We start from the raw sequence: 21,570 nt of genomic DNA on the forward strand, positions 1-21,570 counted from the left end.
TTCCCTACCATAACAAATCAACGTCTCCGTCATCTCTTCCTACTTCAACACCCTCGGCTACTTCTTTTTATGTGGCCAAGTTCTCTGCAATGAAATGGGTTCAACAAGACAGTCCAATCTTCAAAGGGAGATCTCTGGGCAAAGTGTCATTAATGGCTGGTCCTTCTTCACCTGCTAATGATTCTGACAAGGAAAAGAGGTTTGAAGAAGCACTTGAACGCAGCTGCTGGTGCTAGGATGGCTGCGTGGTTTGCAGTTCTTTCCTTTCAAGTTTCCTTCGTCGTTTTCAACAATAGTAATATGTGACCGAAGGTGTACAATATGTGCATATGTCGTGCTAGGGATCATGTAATGACAACTACTTGTATACGTTAGGTTTTGAATGGATTCTACTTTGATCAAATGGGAGAATCAAAAAGAACTTGTTGCTTTGGTTATATAGTTATTTCAATCGATTCTGGATAAATTACATTAAAACTTGACAACAAGCACATCCACTAAGGATACCATCACTGAGCAATCAATTGCCAGTGTACCAACATTATTTATGATAGATGGAGGCTTAATGAAACTCCAATCCCCTAGACTCCTTTTGCATTGAAAATTTTCATCCACCCCATCTGTCGCATATTCCAACCCTGCTGACAGTGGATGGACGCATATGAGGGCTGGTACAGTTCAATGGGCAATCCTAAACTTGGCGCATCCTAAACAATGTTGGAGGTAGTGGGATTGCCTGAGAGGGTTACCATTCAATCACCAACATAAAAATGAAAGGAAATCTCTAATTATATGGTGCAGGAAAGGTTATGTTTAGCGTTTGCTATTTCGAAATTGAAGGGTGATACCATGAGGACTGTATTCCAAGTTTCCAACCACCATCTTGGATAAAGCATGACCATAGTAACAGGAATGCAAGCAGTTTTTGCTTGTGTACCAGAAATGTAATCTCAGTCTCACGATGAAAACACAAACAAGTTGCATAGGAACAATGGATTATTCAAACTCGAGAACGAGGAAAAAAAGTTTTGAAATCATCAATGTATTGGGACAACACGGGGCTTGCTTGCCAGAAGGTAAAATTTCTGGCAAGTAAAGCCAAAAACAATACTACTTCCAGCTCCATCTCAATAATAATACTTTCAGCTCCGACTCTAGTCTACCAGTGGCTTTTATACAAGAGAAAGCTCTCCGGCTGGAATCGATCTCTTGACGAGTTTAGCCCAAGATTCATTGGTCTCGGTGATGACCTTGAGAGCATAGTCCTATCCATCGCACGGAAACCATTATTCAGAGTAGATACGGAAGATTACAGAATGGAACAGGTAGCACTAAACATAAAAAGAAAAAAAGAAAAATCTAAGGCATCTTGTACTATATTATTATACCAAGTTTCAATTGGCTATCAAAGGATCAGAACAGAACAAGGATATTTATCAATTTATTCAATCATCAATCAATGACAAAGCTGTACATGGTGTTCTGCCCCATGACATGAAGGCCATGACTAAGGTAATTGCAATTGAGGGTAAAATCGATATCCGTATATTGTTAAAGAGTTATGGTATTCAATTCATTTATCAGCTTGTGTAGGTCAAAGTGCTCAAAATCAAATGTCTTTGATAATTGCATATCTAGATAATGCAATCCTTTTCTGCATAAAATAGCTTTTAACAGCACGGTTAGCTACACCCACAGCACATGATGGCAAAAAAAAAAAACACAATATTAATAAGGAAAAAGCGAGGAAAATGAGGCAAAATTATAGCTCCACGAAGCTGTAACATACAGGCAAGGTTCTATTTGAAAAATAAATAAATAAATTACCTTGCTTGCTGCCTTGTTGCCAAGACCAAACCTGTTGGCAGGTTTCCCATCAGGGATCTTATAGTCTCTGAACCAGTCCCTGATTGCAGTGAGAGTGCCCTGAAGATAACCACCAGATACTTAGTACTTCTATTTCTATTTATAACACATTCTCTCATTTCCAGATTCAATCAAAGTCCTTGCTTGTTCTAGGACAATGATTTTCCGGTTAATTCAAAGTCCAGGCAGAAGTTCTATCAAAAAAGTACCTTCATCACAATCTTAACTTTTCCAAAACCATACCACTAATCGTCTAATGCTATGTCAGCAAAATGGGATGGTGATACATAACCCACGCCTTCAATGAATTCCACACCCCCAACTTAGCATTCCAGATATTTTCACTCATTTGTCCCACTTATTACAATAGATTAGTATATCAATGCTTACAACTCTTTAATCATTTACTTTCATTAAGCTGATAAATAAAAGGCATAAAATATACCCTTTTCCTTTTTGAATACAATCTAACCATTTAAGTAGAAAATATTTTGAAATTATGAACTCTTAAAAAAAATACCATCTTAAATCCAACATGTATGCATTTGGAGAAATTATGAAACATTTTATTAACTAATCAGAGATATTTCTAGTAGCTGGTAAAAGAACAAAGAACAATTACTTTTCATTGTAACTGATTTTACAAAATTGACAAGTGGCTGTGGTGAGGTATTGCAAGGCTGCTTGGTAATAGAAGAGGACTTACGGGGAAATGTTTCTCTACATCATCAACATCATTTACGAGAGATGCTCGTGGATCATCCAAAGAGATAGCAACAATTTTCCAGTCAAGTTCCCCTTCATCAATCATGGCCAGAGCAGCCAAGGGCTTGACCTTGAGAATTTCACCAATCTTTCCCCGTCTTTCACCAATCTCAACAACATCAACTATAATGGGGAGACATCAATTTTACAAAATTGAAGTGCTACTTAATTGGAACAAGCAAATGCTAGAATCTGCAAGAAAGGGAAAATATCAAAATAGAACATATGTTGATATACCAGGGTCATTATCTCCAAATGCTCCTTCAACTTCGGCATTTGCAAAAGATGGGTCTTCCCATGTTTGTGGAAGCAATCCATAGTTCCAGTTTATGTTGTAGCTGAAAATAAGGCAGAAAAAAGAATTCAAAACCAATAAAATATGTTCAGGCAATGAAGTAAGAAGAGGAGATGCAACCGAATGTTGAGCTACAATGGGCTAACACTAAAAGCGCAAGTGCTGAGAACAAATTGAAATATCTGTACGAAACCAGTGAATGATTTATAAAGGAAGCAACAAGAAAATCTTACGGATAGTATCTTAGTTTCCCCTTTTTGGTATCTTGCTTAATAGGAGTGAATTGCTCATCAGTAGCAAGCTCCATCTTTGCGCTTGATTCTTTTGGTATTTCAACAACAAAGTTGAAAGCCCCATCTCCCAAGTGCAACGGTATGTCATGCCAGGGCGAAACCTGTAATACCAAACAACACTTGCATTACCCATGAGCAAACACAAAAAAACCTAAAGAAAACTGTTTTAAATTGTTGAAAAAAGTCACAAATCATAGGTGCTCTCTACTGGAGTGGCATGCCCGTTTTCTTAATGGACTAACAGGTGACCCAGTCTCCGGGATTTGGACAAGTCGTCTTCAATGCAAAATGGCATATACAGAATCTCATCTCCACTATAACAACCTTTCGTTTCAATTTTCAAATTCAGATTGCCATGGCTAAAATCAAAAATCAAGAACTCAAACTGAAACATAAAAGCACCAAAATCTCGCATTGATTAACACGAGCAAAACTCAACTATCAAAAGAACAATGCATTGTTATTTTCGTAGATAAATATAATTTTAAGCACAAATATACACTGAAATCATTACCATTGGAGACAGGAATTGGTTTTCTAAAGATTTTTCTTCTGGGTTTGGCAAATTACATTCATTCCTCGCGTATTATCACTAACCAATACAGATATAATAAAAAAGAGAAACTTCAGAGAAGTGAAAGATATAACCTTTTTGCCAGAATTGTCAAGAAAGTAGACACGGTAATCAAGGGTCTCAGGCTGACCTTCTTCCTTGATTTGAACATCAGGATTGTAAATAGACTTGCAAGAAAACAACCTCTTTGAAACCCTTTTGGTGGTGGTGTTGAAGCGAAGGTTGTTGTTGAAGCTGGGAGCTTTTTGATTTAAACTGAAGAATGGTCTTTTAAGGAGCAAGCAGGATGCTGTTGTGTTGGTTGCAGCTGACATCACTCTCGCAGTCGCCATTTTTGCTGCTAGATTCACTGATAGTACCCTTTTCTTGGTTAGATTCACTGATAGAGCACTTCTTGTGAGCCAAGGCTCAGTTTAAAAGGGGGGATTTTTTAAGTTTTTGAGCCACAGAGAAGAGAACGAGTTGTTTGGACGGTCTTGATAGGCTACCTGCGTCCCACATTCTGATGTCTTTTTTTTAACCCTTTTTTATTGTTGGGTATAAGATTTTAAAATTGGACAACCTTGGAGGTGGACGGGTTACTATAAGGGCAGACATGGGTCTCCAGCGTCCAGCCTTGAGTATTGCCAGAATCTCAGCTACAGGAATATGTTACCATTCATTCATTTACCTGGTGGGACTAATTCGTATAATTAAAAACCACGAATTCTAAGTTTTTTTTTTTTAAAGAAAAATAGTATAGTGGCGAAGTTTTATTTTTTCTTGCAAGATAACATGAATTAAAATTTATTATGAAAATAGCACAATTTATTGAAATACGTGAGTTTCAAATGCAAAACTTAAAGCTTATATATGCAATTATGGCATGTTTATTTTTTTTTATTTTTGATTAAATTAAAAAATCAACCAAACTGATTTAAATTAAAAAAAATTGAAACTAGCCAAAGATTTAGTTTTTTTTAAAAAAAATAATTTAATTATTTTTTTTTAAAAAAATCAAAACAAATAAAAAATATTAACTAGAGACAAGTGAACATGTGTCACTTTTAGAGAGTTGAAGTGACTCAGCAATGGCTTCAAATGTGATTTTTTTATTGATAATGATTTGTTTTTGTTGTGTCTTGAAATATCACTATTCTTTTTTTCCTTTCCTTTATCTCTTTTACTCTGGTTAGTGTGAGAGCCCATTTCTTTTCATTACTGATTACCGAATTATATATCATTTTGAATTTTGATTGATACCTTCTCTATCATCATTGTTATTTCTCATTTGGATTTTGTTTCGATGGACACTTCCCTTTCCCTTTATATGGTTTGTCTTTGACAAATTTTATATTCTAATTCTAAAAGTTTTAATTTTTTTAATTATAACCTTAAAGTTAAGATTTTTTTTAATTTAACAGTTTTTTAATCAATTTAAAAATATATAATTTGTGTTTTTATTTATTATTTTATTTAAAGTTTAACCCCGGATTTTTGACAATTTTATGATTTTCTTATATTAAAAAAAAAAAAACAATGATTTGTATATAGTATTTAGTGGCTAAATTTAGTAGAAAAAACTCCAGAAACCTATCCAAGGAAAGTTCCAACAATCAAATTTAGCAATGGACTCCTAAAGACAGAAGCTTTTGTGCGCTTGTCCAAATCATAAATATTTAGTTTTGCTCACCGGCAATTGAACCATGCCCCTCTCCTCGACGTTTCCAATAACGAGAAAAGTTGGTTCTTTCTTTCTGGTTACAAATAGTAACATGGTTTACATTTGAAAGAACCGTGATGCAACACAGTACCATAATGTGTCCAAATACAAGTACATTATTAGAGCAGAAGGTTATGAATGCCTTCGATTAAAGTAACAATTTCTGGTTCTGCATATCATTTTCCATAAAAAGCAAAGTTCACGTGTTGCTGGCCTTTGCAAGCCAGGCCAGCATATCTGGTCTCTTTTATTAATGGCCCGTGTACTTAGGCTCTTGATTTTTTTTTATTTGCATTTGGAACATACTCGACTGCCCCATATTTTTAAAAATAAAAATTTAGATAACTTGTAGCCTGATTTTATAAAAAAATTAAGACTTATGTTTTCTTGTTTTTATTTTGATTCAAAACACCTATAAAACAACACCGTAAAAACTGTAATAAACCTAATAATAATCTAAAAAAAAAAAACATCTCAAAAACTAAAATCAACTTAAAAATATATAAATTTTTGCATAATTCATTCACCCTGAACTGAAAAAACTCAAGCCTTATAGAGAAATGATTTAATGCAGATTTATTTATTTATTTATTTCAAATAATCAAGTATCCACAGCTAAGCGGATTCATGGAGTTTGGCACTGCATCAAATCGTATACGCGCCAAAGAGTACTCAGGAATGCAAAAGCCGAAAGCATCGACTTGCAGAGTTTTATACAACTTCGAAAATCAGCAGCAACAAAAAAAGCTCAGTTTTAATGTCAATAATTTGATTACACTTTTAAGGTAAACCACCTCTTAAATATCCCATAAGAATCAAAGACATCTTACACGTTATTGAGTTTCGGATCCATCAGTATAATGACAAACCCTCTTATTTTCACTTGGAAGTATTATTTTCCTTACCTGGCAGGGGGGATTATAATAGAATGGGCCCTCCGTTGGAACTATTATGGATTGGAGAGCCACTAACAGCAATGCAAATTGTAGAAAGCACAAAGGGAAAGCAGTCATAAGGCAGCAAAACATCAGCTCTGTTGGATTCCACTAGGCCAAGTTTGATTCTTCACAGGGATCAGAATTGCTTCAACTTCTGATAAAGTTTCCTGATCCTTGCCAAACGTAGCAAGTTCCGTAGCAGCAGAAACATTCTCCTCAACCTGATCATCAAAAGAGGTGTATATGATTTGTTAATGGTGTAGACAGAGATTTTGTCATCATTAGCATGGTAAACATGACATATCAGATAAAGTGGGATGTTAAAACTAACTAGTTCAACCAGGTATCTGCTGTCCACCTCTTAATTACTTGTTTAGCTTTTGAATTGGATGCTTTAAGCCTTTAAGAAAAAATTGTGAGTTTGTAAATGGACAAACAGATGATGTTACAAACAATAGAGCATGTTATCGCACAAACATGGACCCAGATTTACATGTCTATGCTAGTAAAACTATGCGGGAGGGAAGGATTGAACAACATACAATGGTAAAGCTCAAAAAGTGCGCCACTTGAAATTGAAGTTTAATACTTGTATATCAAACAAAATGTGGAAATCAAGGAAATGTAGGAGTACCTGTCTAACAGAGTTCATGCCCACCAGCACGGATGAAATATCCTTATTCGACAAACTGTATTGCATTGCTATCTTTGAAATATTCTTCCCCTTCTCTTTACAGAAGGCAGCAGCAGCTTCACATGCAGACTGTGGTTGGGGGGTGGAGATCAATTAACTTTGCAAAAATGTAATCCATCTTCAAGTGAGCAAGTATTGCTAGCATATCCAAGATATCTAAGATGAGATGCATGGTACAGCAACCTCTAGAGACAGCCCATAAATATCTTAATCATATTATCTGATCAGGATCTGTTATAGGTGGAATCGCAAATTTGCCTGAACCATTGTGCCCTATTAGATCCATATCGAACAGCATAATCTCAGATCTTGCCACTTCAGAAGGCATTCTTGATCCCATCACATGACATGAGTGCTAGTTGTGATCCTCAATAATCCATTTAATACATTCATATGTTATGTTACAATTGGTTCTTCGTCACATGACTTGCGACTCTGTTATCCTAACAAGAATTCAAGTATGATCATAGCTCCTATAGATAAATCCAGCTTTTTGACACGTAACTGATGAAACTATCCTTCTCTCTATTTTAGGTCAACATAAAATTGGTGTACTTAAAAAGCACAGTATTAATGAGGAGGTGTCGATGGTGGTGTGCCATATGTGTGCGTGCACAGATATGTGTTTACAACACTCACTAAACTTCAACTCTTGTTGAAATATTACCAGACAAATTAGCTGGCAACATTTGCTTTGACTGTTTCAGCTAAGCAGTAATGTGATGAAAAGCCAAATGATATGGACAGAAAAGTTAACAGATTATTTAAGGAGATGAGGGCAGACCTTCAGTTCAGGAGAAGCTGGATGCCACTCCGGAGGGCCATTCTCTGTTAGTAACCCCATTGCTAGTGGAGACGCACTAATTACACCTACACCTTTGCTCTTCAAGTAAGGCAATAAATCCGCCAACGTAGAATCATTAATACTATAGCGACAATAAGACAAGATAACGTCAACTGCGCCAGGCGGCACTCGATCAAGAACATACGTAAATACTCCCAACGGCAGCCCAGTTATCCCAATAAAACGAATCTTCCCTGCTTCCTTTAGTTTCCGTAGCGCGGGAATTGTTTCATTCACTATCTGTCAATAAAACCAAACCAGCCCAACTCATTCTTTTCCATCACATCCTCGCATTTTTCTAACAAAATCTGAACTTTAGAATCTTGAAAAAAAAAAAAAAACTAAGAAGAAAAAAGCAGATATAGCAAACCCAGGTAGGAAAGTAAAATAAAATTAAGAACCTGATCAAGAGACCCAAATTCAATATCATGGCATTGGAGTATATCAACATAATCCAACTGCAATCTTGCCAAGCTTTCGTCAATACTCTTAGTCACTCTCTCAGCACTAAAATCGAAGCCCTCCACGTATCTTCCACACTTTGTGGACACGATATATTCATTTCTAGGAACTCCTAGAGCTTTAAGTCCCTGACCAAGCATCTTCTCTGACAATGTCCCTCCATAATACCTTTCAAATAGCAGCATCAAACATTGTCGTGAACAAGAACACAATAAATAGGTGGTAAATAAATAGTAATATTGGCAAATTAAAAGAACAGTTCATTGAGAACGAGGAGACATACGGAGAGGTGTCGAAGAAATTAATGCCAAGGCGGAAGGCTTCGCGGACGGAGGAGATGGCGTCGTGTTCAGAGACAGGGCCGAAGACACTGCCAAGTGGGGAAGCTCCAAAGCCGACGCAACTAAGTTTCAGACCCGTGTTTCCAAGGGGTCGAAGCTCCAGGTTTGGGTGCGGATATGCCATCTGATTGATTTGGAAAAAGTTTTGGAGATTCGTTTTTGAAATGGGGAAATGTAGTAGTGAGGATTCGGAAATGGGTGAGAAAGAAGGGGGAAGCGTGGAAGGCGGGGTGGATGGTACAGATTCGCTCAAGGAGTTGAGTAGGCGAGGCTCTAGAGGACTGATGAAGTAGGTCCCCTCTCCTTCACACAGCTATTGGATTCTCTATGAAGGAAAATATAAATATACATTAAGAATATATAATTTTTTTAATTTACTTTGATGAAGGAAAAAACTAAAGTTTGAAGAACTAAAAAGATTTTCTATATCTAAGCTATTAAAGTTTACACACACTGATATATATATATATATATATATATAATTATAATTTTTTTAAATTTCAATTTGGTTTTGATCTTTTTGATATATATTTTTCCGTGGTTGGCATAATATTTCATTAGCACGCCAGTTTTAAATATTATCTTGAGTGCTAATATTTATGTCATCATTTAAGGAACATACTTCCATTTAGACATTTTATTGTACAAAATTAAAAAATCTTCTACTTATTTGAATAGAATTAAAAATCAGAAACTTAATTGAGAAAATCATATAAGTTCGTACATGCAATTAAAATCACTTTATCCCTTGCTAGAAAAACTTAAATTCAATGCATATAGCTGTTTGTTAATGCTGTATTTATGTTCAATTTCATCCCTTATATTACAAGTTTCCCCGTTCTCAAACTTAAATTTCATGCTTTACCCTTTGTTTGGACGGATGATATTTGCTAAAGTTTATTATCGTTTTCTTTGTTTGCAGCAAATAATGAGGTCAATAATTCAATTCAAAATTATATCGAATATCTAATTTTTATAAAATTTTAGCTGGTATGATTAATCCCACCTATCCTGTATTTCATGAGCAATTATTAAGCTAGTTTGTTGTCGGTATTTATACACGGATACGCAAACGTATGTGCTCGCATTTATCGTCACGTGTTATGGGACAATGTTTTTGTCAGGGCAAGGGAAATATTCCTCCCTGGTTGTTAACCAATTCTCGATCGAGTCTACAAACAGGAAAAACAAATCAATTGAGTCCCTGATACGATGGACAGAATCACACGACGTCACGAGCCAATTAATCCAGATCTTAAAAATTCTGCCTTTCAAATCATAAAGAACGAAGACTTGTTTGTCTTAAACTTAAATCATCTTTTTTTCAAGAAAAAATCACAATTGAAAGTGTTAATTGGACAATGTTTGATAGATGAGAGATAGATTTTATTTTGTTTGAGAGTAGTGTCTGGTTTTTGTCTTAAGTATGTGTTGATATTGTGATAATTTTTATTTTTTTATTTAATTTCAAATAAAAAATTATTTTGTTATCAAGTAATTTTTAAATTCCACGTGTAATTGTGTTTTAAATATTTATTTTATAAAACTTAAAATAACATGCTTTTCATTTATAAATACTTGTTTTTTATTTATTTTGCATGTAAAAATTTATTTCACTGTAGTTTTAATCAAATTTATATTTATTTAAATTAATTTTTTTAAAATTATAATTAAAAGGTTTTTTTAACCTTTTTAAAAAAATATTACAAAAGCTATTATAACACCATACACCCATTTAATATATAAAAAAGTAATTATAAAAGAGACAGCTGGTTAAATAAACAAGATTTTATCTCTAGCATTTTAAAATGTCTTTATCTTTTTATTATTAGTAAAACGCTATATTGTTGGATTCATATGCCTTTTCCTTGTATAACCAATTCAACCCTGGTACATTGGTAAATTGATGGATGTTAACTTATATATATATATATATCGTGCAAGGAAAATGATAAAACAAGGCTACGAGCGGAGAAAAGCAGCTCCAGCCATTAACACCGTGAATTAAAAGAAAACGGTCTCTTATTGTAGCTTTATTGTGTATTCTTTTATGCTCAATTGTTTATAGCGAAAGTTTTCTTTCCTGGGCTATGAAATTTTTAGTTTCTTGTTAATTAATCATTGAATTTAATTTCTTTTTAATTTTATAATGTAAAAAATTATGATTTTAAATATTTATTTTATTTTTATTTACATTCCCTCACGTATCCAATTATTTTAATGTTAAATTAAAGATTTATTTCATAAAATAAATTTTAAATTTGTTATTTAAAAAAATATAAAAATAAAGATCAAAACCAAAGCTAGTAAAAAACAAAGATGTTCTTACAACGAAAAAACTGGAAAAAAAAAAAATCAATTACATCGCTAAGATTTTGAATTATACATATATGGTTCTTGTTTTTCAAATTTTTAAGTCAAATATTTTATTTTTATCATGTTTTAATTTATGAATATTAAAAAATGAGAAAGAAAGGTGTGGAAAAATAATAATGAAGAGAGAAATAGTTACTCAACCATGTTATAGTAACCTTATAAATAAACTCGGTATCAATTGTTTGACTTTGAAAATAAAATTTAATGGAGATAGTTTATTTTTTTAAAAAAAAATATGCCAAAAATATAGATTGAGATTCATTAAATTATTTTATATTCGAATTTATTTTAGATTTTAAAATCAATTGTAGAGTTTTCAGGCTTCAAAATATATTTATTAAAATTTATAGGATGTTTTAAATGTATTTTTAGACAATAACAAATTGAAAAACTAAATTTTAAATTTTTACAGGTCTAAATATTTATCACTGAGGTCCAAACAGAAAAAACAAAAAAAAATGATATTAAAAGCGTTGAGTTCGGTAGTGGTTGTTTTTCAAATAGTCGTTTTGATGCCGAAATACATGCAAATGATGTTTTTTATTTTTAAAAATTATTTTTGACATCAGCACATGAAAAACGATTTAAAAAGTACAACCGTCACACTCAATTTTAATAAAAAAAAATTTAAAATTTATCAAAACGCAGTTACAAACACAGAAACAAACGCTATCTAAAGCTTGTGTCAGACATCATGTCATCCTTTAGAGCAAGCAATGATCCGCATGCAATTTTTTTTAAAAAACAAATAGTTAGGTGTAACAGTCTGACCTTTTAAGCCCATTCACATCTGGATTTTTCCTTTTAGGTCAAACATGCATGTTTGACAACATGTCTAGTCTCTTTTTGTTTATTTTAATTATCATTTTTTTCTAATTTTATTTTAATCATTACCTCTTTTATTTTAAAATTGTTTAGTTTAAATTTTTTTTAAAATATTAATTAATATTTTTTATTATTTATATAATTTCATGATACTTTAAAGAAATTACTTAATTTTTTTTTCATCTTAGATTTTAAATAGTCAGTTATATTTGCATGATTTATTTATAAAAATAAAAATCACATGTGCTTAATGGGTATAATAAATCTTGAAATTAAATAAAAAAAATGTATAAAATAAAAAAATCAAGATAAAATATTTGTAAGGAAAATCAACTTTCCATTCAAGCTTTTAATAAAATAAATGAATCTTATTCAATTTATATTTTTTTATATATTTTTCAATCTATTTTATTAAACATGGAGATTATCTTTTCATTTACTAATTAAAAGAATTATAATACTAAAAAATGTACTGACAATGCCACCAGCCAGCATAATTATAATAAGTGGAGTCACCTGAAAGAAGCTCAGGCAGGCAACAGGAGGAGCGTTCCCAGTAATGGAATCACCAATACCAGGAGCAACCATGTTAGCCATAAAATCCACGCAAGAGTTTTTTTAACGAAAGACATGGGGCGATGAGCAACTCCAATCCCTTCGAAGGAGATCATTAATCTCAGCGTGCCGGACAAAAGAAGCAGCAATTAATAAAAAAAGACAAATTTAAACATAATATTATAAAATAATATAAATTATATTAGAATTTTTTCTAATCAAATAATTACAGGTTCAATTCTTATCAAATTAATTAATTAATAATATAAGATGATAGAAGTTTATGTAAATTTAAATTCAAATAACTTTCACCATATGATATATATTAAACCATTTAAATTTATATATTGAAAATACTCAGTAAAACGCTCCCCGGTCAATCATACTTATTGCGACGAAATGAATATTATATTCAAATTTCAAAACTGGTAAGTAAGATCAGTTGCCGACAGGGTCACAAGATATTGGGATGAAACTACGAGGAAACTTCCCAAGTCCTATCCCGACAAGACAATAGGCTGCTTCACTCTGAGCTCTCTCATGGCCCATTTTATCTGCATTTTCTCTCCAATTGGATAGAATGTAATGCAAATTGTACTTCACTCTCTGAAACGCAACTCTGAATTTGCACTTGAATATATATACTGTTTAATTTTGTGTTTTAAATTTTTTAAATTTTTTTTATTTTAAAATAATATTTTTACATTATTTTAATATACTAATATTAAAAATATTTTTTAAAAAATATTTTTTTAATATATTTTAAAAAAAAAAACTATACTTCTAAATATACTCATATTCCTTTCACCAAAACTGTGTTAATCGAGGAGCGGTAAGGTATGGACAAAACAGAGTTCATGCACTGCAACTTTTTTTCAATTTGTTCGGTAGTGTATCATGATATAATTATAGTTGTTTTTAAATTATTATTTTTAAAAATATATAAAAATAATATATTTTAAAATTTATTTTTAATATTAATATATTAAAAAGATTTAAAAAGATCAAAAATTAATTAATTTTAAACTAAAATTTTATAAAACACGGTTTCTACTGCAAAAATAATCAGAGCCTGAATACCATGTACATGATTTTTAAAAATCTATAAGTTATAACTTTTAAAATAATATATATAAAAAAATTTAATGATATTATTTTTTAAAAAAAACATTATTAAACATTAAAAAATCATAACCCCGGTTAAAAATTATAATTTTTAAATGGGCACGAAGAAGGCATACTTTGTTGAAACTAGAAAACTTTGTTTGCATTTTCTCATACTTGCCAATTTCATTAGTTTGAACCCGACAAAAGATTTTTCAAAAATAAAACTCATCAAGCTTTAACTTGCCCTATGACCTTGGTTCTTTTTTTCTCGTAATGAATTTGTGCGCGCTAACCGTTTTCATTAATTAATGAGAAAACCTTTAATATAATCCAGAACTAATCTCGAACGATTGACCTAGTAGTTAAAAGAGATACGCTCATTTTTTTTTTTTTTTTTTATTCAAATTTTGAGGATAATAAAATTTATTTAAATTTTTTGAACAAGCCTAAACTCAATCTAAATAGTATCCTTCACTTAAAAAAAAAAAACAATACTAATTTTCAATGAACATTATTCGAAAATATCCCTATTATCTAATAAAAAATCGGAGTGTTAAAAGACATTTTTTTCAAAACAATCAAGCACCGACTACTTCTTTGTTGTATTTCTGCCCAAGAATACCAACAACGTGCTTTTTTTTCAAAAGGATTTTTTTAATGTTTACATTAAGGATAAAGAAGATGCTTGTCAAAGCATGAGATAATATTTAAGAATGTGATAATAATTGTTTTTTAAAATATTTTTTATTTAAAAATATATTAAAATAATATATATATTAATTTTTTAAAATTTATTTTTGATATCAATATAAAAAAAATCTAAATTTATAAAAAAATAATTTAAAACAAAAAAAATATCAAATTTTTTTATTTTTTTTAAATACAAAAACAAATCCCCTTAAAAAAAAACCTAAGAACGTTCTCAATTATTTTCACAGGCTGTCAATTATAGCAAGCTGAAAAATAAAATCAAAGCCCTTTACACTCCATAGCCAATATTTGTTACCAGCATTTTAAGGCCTGGAATATTCAACCATTGATCCAATGGGAATAAGAAAAAAACATTTATGCAGATACATTTCAAGATCATCAGCTTTTAAGTATTCATTTATAGCTTTTTTTGTTATATGATAATGATTATTTTTTTAAAATGTATTTTAATTATAAATATATTAAAAATATATATTTTTAAAAAATTCATTTTTAATATTAATATATCAAAAAAATCTAAAAAAATAAAAAATATAATATAAAATAAAAAATATTTTTTAAAAAAAAAAATTTTAAAACACAAAACAAACCATCTTTTATCATACGATAGTGCACCTAGTCAATGCAAGTTTTTATTTTAATAATGAAATCAACCAGTCAAAAATCTCCATTACTTGCTGGCACATCGTTACGGGTCCTCGATTTGTAATCATGAGCCAACCTCTTTATGGGTCGGTTTTTGACGGGCCGTACCCACCCACCAACAAAAAGGATGTGAAAAGTAAAAGGGTGTCGTTACCTTATTGGCTTACGAATTCAAGAAAAGTCACTGGAAGGTTCAAGATTGAACAAACCATCCGTACCATTCAATGACGCGTTTCATTTATAAGTTCCTTGGCTACGATAATAGGGTTTTTATTAAAGTGTGTTTTATTTTAAAATATATAGAAATAATTTTTTGATTTTTTTAATATTAACAATATAAATTAAAACAAAAAAGATTCAAATTTTTTAAAAAACTGCAGTGCTAAACACCCCTAAAATTGTTTGCTTTATTACTTAATAGAACTATATTAACTTTTTATTTATTTATGGATTTAATGTTAAACATGTTTAAGCATTTATTTATTTTTAACAACTATAAGCATGCTTTTAAGGACCAGACAATAGCTATACAAAAGTCAGTTTTAGCAGTCCACGTACAATCACTAAGGTTTAATTGCATTAAAATAAATTGGCTGTATGAAATGCAACAAAATTAACGTGGCTTTATAAGAAATAAATAAAAAAAATCAATTTGGACCTTGCTAATTTGATAGACACAGTGTGGGGCCACATCCTTTAAGATCAACGGTTTCTTATCAGCAACCCTTGAATGTAAATTTTCAACGGCTAGCTGGTAATCTATCCCGTAAAGTCTGCAAAACAACAAAAAATGATTTGTTAATTGTTACAAGTTAATTGGCCTGCCAGCAAAAACGGCCCACTAAGTTAAAATATTCCAATTTGCCATCGGAATATTAAATTAATACAGCCTATAGTCATTCAAATTACATAGTCTTATTCACATCTGTTATTACAAGAGGTGGAGAAGCTATAAAGTTGAATTATGAGGGCAGGGAACTCTCCTGCTTTAGTGGAGGTTTGACATAGAAAGCTAGGTAAGCTCTTATCAATTCTCTTCCATTCTTTTACTCGTCTTCAGAAAGGAGCTTCTGCCATGGAGACTTCATCAATTACAGCTTTATATGAACTAGTAAGAGCACTTGTGATAATTATTGCACTTTAATTATCAGATATAGGAATTTGGAAGCTTTTTGTTAGTAATTCAGGATTTGTCGGAAACTGAAATGTAAATATTACTGATGCACAGGGAATGGAGGATCCAGGCTTCACCAACCAGTGGTACATGAACTCCCTTGATGATATCAGCTTACTGCCATTAGCTGCTGCTGCATTTGGAGAGAACGTACACCATCCTTTCTCTCACCAAAATTTCAACCTCAAAACCTCCATGGATAGTACTCCCAGTAGCATTAATGTCAGACCAACAAAACAAATGAAAACTTTTCATTTGTCAGACCCACAAGCTGCCTTTTCTCCTAACTTTCTTTCATTTGTCAATCCCAACCACGCAAATCAAACGGGATTGGTGAAGCCTAAAGAGGAAAGCATCAATAACTTCCCTTCTGACATGGTAGTTTCCCAAGATATCTTCGGGAGCCAAAACTATGTATTCAAGGGTTGCCAAGGACCTGAGAGGATTAGCACAAACACTACTAGACTTTCTCAAAGTCAAGATCACATTATTGCAGAAAGGAAGCGGCGAGAGAAGCTTAGTCAACGATTCATAGCTTTGTCTGCTGTAGTTCCTGGCCTGAAGAAGGTATCAAGCTTAATCCAGATTATTCTTTATTATCATTCCTGATAGCTTTTCATTTCCAATTAATCATGGCATCTGGGATGTCTTATATATGTGAGCATGTCGTGTTTTAGATGGACAAAGCTTCTGTTTTAGGAGATGCGATCAAGTACTTGAAACAACTGCAGGAGAAGGTTAAGACACTTGAGGAACAAACAAAAAGGAAAACCATGGAATCAGTGGTCATTGTGAAGAAATCTCATATCTATGTCGATGACGGTGATGTCAACTCTTCCTCAGACGAGTCCAAAGGCCCTATTCATGAAACTTTGCCAGAAATTGAAGCAAGATTCTGTGACAAACATGTCCTCATAAGAATCCATTGCGAGAAAAGGAAAGGAGTTTTGGAGAAAACAGTGGCTGAAATTGAGAAACTCCACCTATCAGTAATCAATAGCAGTGTTCTCGCATTTGGGACATCTGCTCTTCATGTTACTTTTATTGCTCAGGTAAGTTCTGTCCTCAACCAGTTCTTTCAAACATCTAGTTAAACATGTGCATGTATGTGTCTTCTCCCTTTTCTAATACTAATAAAGGAGTACTTGTATATCCACTTCTTGCAGATGGATATCGACTTCAACATGTCATTGAAGGATCTAGTGAAGACTTTACGTTCAGCTTTCGAGTTCTTCATGTGAAAAAGAAGCTGCTCCAAGCTCAGTTAGTATGATGGTCTAATCAGTTTCTCGGATGCTGATGGAAACTTAGAAGACACCATAAATAATCAGCATATAATCTATACATATTATACAGCTCAAAGCTATCCTTCTAAAAGAAGACAAGGCCTGTAATGCTCCACCACTTTTGATCCTTACCTATAAGCTTGTTTGCTGTGAGCTTCATTTTGCAGGAGGGTTTTTTTTCACCAATCGGTTTTTGCATGGTCAAATTCTTAGCCATGTCCAGGACCCATCTGTTTCAAAAGAGTGATCTCACAGCTTGTTTAGGCTTTTTTAGTGGGAGGTTGATTATTCAACTGAACATGTTAAGTCCCTTTCTTACCTAAGATGGTTTTTTAGGTGCAGACAAAAGGCCTTGTACTGTTGTAATTTTGTTTGATCAGTGTTTGAAGAGGCCGTCTGTGGCCTTCTTTTCTTCTTCCCTGTAATGCTCTAATAATGATTTGTAACAGTTTGGTTCAGACCAATGGGATAATTTACTATAGTAACTTCCATCCGCCATGAACATGATTATCACACACACACACACTGGGAATCTTGTCACTAGATTTACTTGAATGCTGGGAATGGCTCACGGAGACGAAAATGTTGACCACCACCATGCTGCTGGATTAGTGAGTTGGGAATTCAGTGCTGGTTGGTGTATATAGTGTTTTTTATTTAAATATATATTAAAATAATTTTTATTTATTTTTAACATTGAAAAATCAATAACATAAAAATAAAACACTAAAATAAAGCTACCACACTCACTTTCAAATGAATCCTTCGCGGGACAAGACGGCACCGCACACAAACACAGTATACTTGAGATTTTACAAGATTATGTTAAAAAGCTCAAGAAACTATGTATAGAAAAGATTGTCCAATATTTAACTTATTTTTAGGCTCAATTGACGCTCCAAAAAATTGCATCAATCATGAATCCATGATTATAGAATGCCCCACCTAGGACATTAATATATATATATATATATATATATATATATAAGTTTTTAAAAAAGTCAGAATCATAAGAAAAAATTGAAATAGTATTCTAATATCACGGGATTAAATACTAGCCGTTTTTGTGTAGTTGCTGCCTAGCCTAGTGGATAGGTTAGGGATGAGTTGGAATTGAGATATGGCTCCCAGACTCTGTTAAGTTTAACTTACTATTATTACCAACATAAACTAATTCGTGAGGGGACATTGTAGCTGCCAACACCGTTCATTCTCTTGTAAATTACTGTAAATTATAATATTAAAATTTGATTCTTGAATGGTCTTTTTGCACAATTTGGTTTTTTAAAAAAACCTAAATTAGCAACTAATTATATATATTTTTTATAAAAAAAATTGAATTGAAAGTCAGTCCTTTTTTACTCAAAAAAAAAAAAAAGTTAAAATAGATGGTCTCTAATTTCACACAAAAAAATATTTTCATCCCTCATCTTTTTAGGGTTATAGGTGATCGGTCTCTTTAATTATTTAAAATTTAATTTTCATATATAAAAATTAATTTCTCATATTTTTTCAATTCTTTTTTGTTAAAGGATAAAGAGCGGATGTCAAATTCCGATTTAGATAGAAAAAATTATCATTGACGACGATTATGGTCATCAAAAAGATTGAAATTAATGTCAATGAGTTCCATTTATTAGAAAAGTTTTACTTATGTGTTTTTTTTCCTTCTTCTTACCCAAGAAGGCATATCTAACAGCTAGAAAGTTTTTGGGTTCGCGTTGATTTTGGTTTTTTTAATTGTTTTCAGTCTATTAATAGGTTTATCAAGGTATTTTACGTCAAAGTGAGTTTTTAAGTTCAAAAAACAAAGCCGTGTTTTTCCAACTACCTCTAGTTATTGAATTCTATAAAGGCAAATGATGTATTATTTGCTTCTTCTTCTTCTTGTTTTTTATTTTTTTTTTTTTTTAGAAAAAATGGAGTGTAAGAATGTCCATCCCTTAAAATAAAAAAAAAAAAAGATAGGCTCATATATCTAGGTTGTTTTTTTAAAATGCCTAGTCCCACGCACCTGGACTTCTCTTGGTTTAATTCGCAGCATCTAGATTATTATTTGTTTTTTTTTTAATTTTAATGCTTTTACTATCTTTTTTTTTATTTTTTTTTAAATACAATTTCATCATTTGTTTTCAATAATGTACTTTTACAATCTCGGCACCACATTCCTATCATTTTTGTTTTACAAAATAATATTTGATATAGAAGATGCAATTTATTATCATATAATTAAATAAAAAATAATCTTTAAGATAAAAAAATTATTGAATATGATGAGATGTATAGCTTGTTTTGTGAGTTTACTTTGTTGATTTGAGTTTATTTTTTTTTTTTAGAAAGTAAATGCTATTTTTTTAATCCTTCTTGTCTTTTAATATTGAGTTAATCCATGATTGAGTTTTTTAATTTGTTTTATTTCAAGATTATTCTTGTCAATTTTACAAGTCAACCTATATTAACTTAAATAGATCAAATGTTTTTCCATCTTAATATTAAATAAAAAAATTATTTAATTTATGATTAGAATTTATTTTTTTAGAAGACATATCACTAATATTGAATTTTTTCCATGCTTTAAAAACTTTTTGATTAGCATTACATGATTGATAGAGAGCTTGAAAAAATTATTTTGGCTTTAATGATCACTTTGAGCTCGTTTATTTTTTTGTAATATTAAAAGCATAAAAAAAATTTAAAAATATTTTTAATAAAAAATAATTTAAAATAAAAAAAAATTAAATTTTTTCAAAAATATTTTTTCACAAGCGTTCCTTCTAGAATTGACAGCCCGCAAAAGTTTTTGTATCATAGTCACAGACAGTAATAAAATTGATATGGTTGTCGTCCAAGACTTCTTTCCGACTAATTTAATATTACTTGAATTATTGAAAGGAACCATTGTAGCCTCAGTCCCCACAAAAGATCGTGATCTTGCTATGACATTCATCTCTCTCTCTCTCTCTCTCTCTCTCTCTCTCTCTCTCATCGAAGATAACCAGAAAACTAATTGTTAATTCCCAAGAAAAAAATCAAAAGCGAAGAAAATGAAAATTCAAGCTGTACAGGTAGATATCAAAACGCAGAAAATAGCTTGGAAAATTATATATTCCAGAAATGACACCTATACAATAAATATCATGGCCTTACCGTCACCTGCAATGGATTATCCTTTGATATTTGATGCTGTACATGGCGTTCATTCGATAACCAAGAATACAGATGAAGAAAAGACAAAGAGTGCTTTCTTATCACTAGCCACTGGTATCAAACCCGAGTCTAGGGCAATTCACTAAACCAATGGGACTTTTGCATCACTTCAACTTTTCTTCATGATTTGTCAAGGAAGCAAGGCTATACTACAAGCTAGGCTTTGACAAATTTACTCGAGGAGAGTTTCCTCTGAGAAAAGCGTTCGATCTTTAACTGAAAGCTATGTTGTCTACTTATTTCAAATTATTAATGCCCATTTTCTCCCACATATTTATCTGCTATTTTAAACTATGACGTCTTGCTGATTGCTTCAGCCCTGTGTGGAGTGCAGTTTAAACTGAGACTATATATTTTTTTAATATTTTCAAATCATTCTGATATTGATTGAGGTAATATAACTTAAGGGTCGAAAACTCAGTATGAGATCTCTCGGAGAATTAATGGATACACGAGTGGTTTATTAGCTGCAAGTTGCTCGATGTTCAAGTCATTCTGTTCTCGGGATCGTCCTGAGGAAATACGAGTTCTAAAAATGATTAAAGAAAAGCTAACGTAATGGTCGTAAGGATGTGATTGATTGGTTGAAATTTGTGATTCAATTATTATAATCAGTAAGAACCCACCATCTTTCTTAATCAACAAGTTTAATTAAATAAAAGATGTTACTTCCCCCGAGGGAAAGTCTATCATTCTATAAAAACGATATATAATGAATAAAAAACATACGAAGCACAAGTGGGTGGGTGTACCAAATAAAAAAATCAACCCATTTCCTGGAATCTTGGGATCATTAATCTGTTTCATATTTCAGCATTTTGGAGCCGATTTCGCTAATGTGGGTTGGATAAATTTTATATTTTATATTTTAAATTAATCTTTTATATATATATTTTTAGATATTTTAATT

General features: G+C 31.7%; 3 protein-coding genes across 4 annotated transcripts; 1 reads left to right on the plus strand and 2 right to left on the minus strand.

Annotated features, from left to right (window-relative positions):
* Positions 1–962: 962 nt before the first annotated feature.
* Positions 963–4,308, minus strand: LOC118048614 (soluble inorganic pyrophosphatase 6, chloroplastic). Its single transcript, XM_035058381.2, has 6 exons — positions 3,868–4,308; positions 3,160–3,320; positions 2,869–2,969; positions 2,573–2,754; positions 1,828–1,926; positions 963–1,265 (listed from the first exon to the last, which is right to left on the minus strand). Exons 1-6 carry the CDS (start codon positions 4,123–4,125, stop codon positions 1,173–1,175), a joined length of 894 nt encoding a protein of 297 aa, XP_034914272.1. The 5' UTR covers positions 4,126–4,308; the 3' UTR covers positions 963–1,172.
* Positions 4,309–6,178: 1,870 nt separating this feature from the next.
* Positions 6,179–9,108, minus strand: LOC118048615 (L-galactose dehydrogenase). Its single transcript, XM_035058383.2, has 5 exons — positions 8,717–9,108; positions 8,373–8,601; positions 7,912–8,211; positions 7,068–7,196; positions 6,179–6,654 (listed from the first exon to the last, which is right to left on the minus strand). Exons 1-5 carry the CDS (start codon positions 8,896–8,898, stop codon positions 6,523–6,525), a joined length of 972 nt encoding a protein of 323 aa, XP_034914274.1. The 5' UTR covers positions 8,899–9,108; the 3' UTR covers positions 6,179–6,522.
* A 6,768-nt stretch (positions 9,109–15,876) lies between these two features.
* Positions 15,877–17,932, plus strand: LOC118048616 (transcription factor bHLH18). Of its 2 annotated transcripts, none has more exons than XM_035058385.2 (4): positions 15,877–16,009; positions 16,222–16,734; positions 16,845–17,219; positions 17,334–17,932. In XM_035058385.2, exons 2-4 carry the CDS (start codon positions 16,225–16,227, stop codon positions 17,406–17,408), a joined length of 960 nt encoding a protein of 319 aa, XP_034914276.1. In that variant the 5' UTR covers positions 15,877–16,009; positions 16,222–16,224; the 3' UTR covers positions 17,409–17,932. The 2 variants fall into 2 exon arrangements, with proteins under 2 accessions (XP_034914276.1, XP_034914275.1); XM_035058384.2 differs by having other exon boundaries at positions 15,927–16,104.
* The last annotated feature ends 3,638 nt before the right edge of the window (positions 17,933–21,570 follow it).

The sequence above is a fragment of the Populus alba genome, chromosome 9 (genome assembly GCF_005239225.2).
Source record: "Populus alba chromosome 9, ASM523922v2, whole genome shotgun sequence".
NCBI lineage: Eukaryota > Viridiplantae > Streptophyta > Magnoliopsida > Malpighiales > Salicaceae > Populus > Populus alba.

What these genes read in the sequence shown, in the direction of transcription:
- LOC118048614 (XM_035058381.2), bottom strand. Translation starts at nt 4,125, where the DNA reads ATGGCGACTGCGAGAGTGATGTCAGCTGCAACCAACACAACAGCATCC. An exon ending in TTGACAATTCTGGCAAAAAG is followed by an intron (nt 3,321 to 3,867) that starts GTTATATCTTTC and finishes TTGGTATTACAG; the next exon opens with GTTTCGCCCTGGCATGACAT. An exon ending in ATGTAGAGAAACATTTCCCC is followed by an intron (nt 1,927 to 2,572) that starts GTAAGTCCTCTT and finishes GGTTATCTTCAG; the next exon opens with GGCACTCTCACTGCAATCAG.
- LOC118048615 (XM_035058383.2), bottom strand. Translation starts at nt 8,898, where the DNA reads ATGGCATATCCGCACCCAAACCTGGAGCTTCGACCCCTTGGAAACACG. An exon ending in AATTTCTTCGACACCTCTCC is followed by an intron (nt 8,602 to 8,716) that starts GTATGTCTCCTC and finishes GCTATTTGAAAG; the next exon opens with GTATTATGGAGGGACATTGT. An exon ending in CAGCTTCTCCTGAACTGAAG is followed by an intron (nt 7,197 to 7,911) that starts GTCTGCCCTCAT and finishes CCCCAACCACAG; the next exon opens with TCTGCATGTGAAGCTGCTGC.
- LOC118048616 (XM_035058384.2), top strand. Translation starts at nt 16,069, where the DNA reads ATGGAGACTTCATCAATTACAGCTTTATATGAACTA. An exon ending in TAGTTCCTGGCCTGAAGAAG is followed by an intron (nt 16,735 to 16,844) that starts GTATCAAGCTTA and finishes GTCGTGTTTTAG; the next exon opens with ATGGACAAAGCTTCTGTTTT. An exon ending in ATGTTACTTTTATTGCTCAG is followed by an intron (nt 17,220 to 17,333) that starts GTAAGTTCTGTC and finishes CACTTCTTGCAG; the next exon opens with ATGGATATCGACTTCAACAT.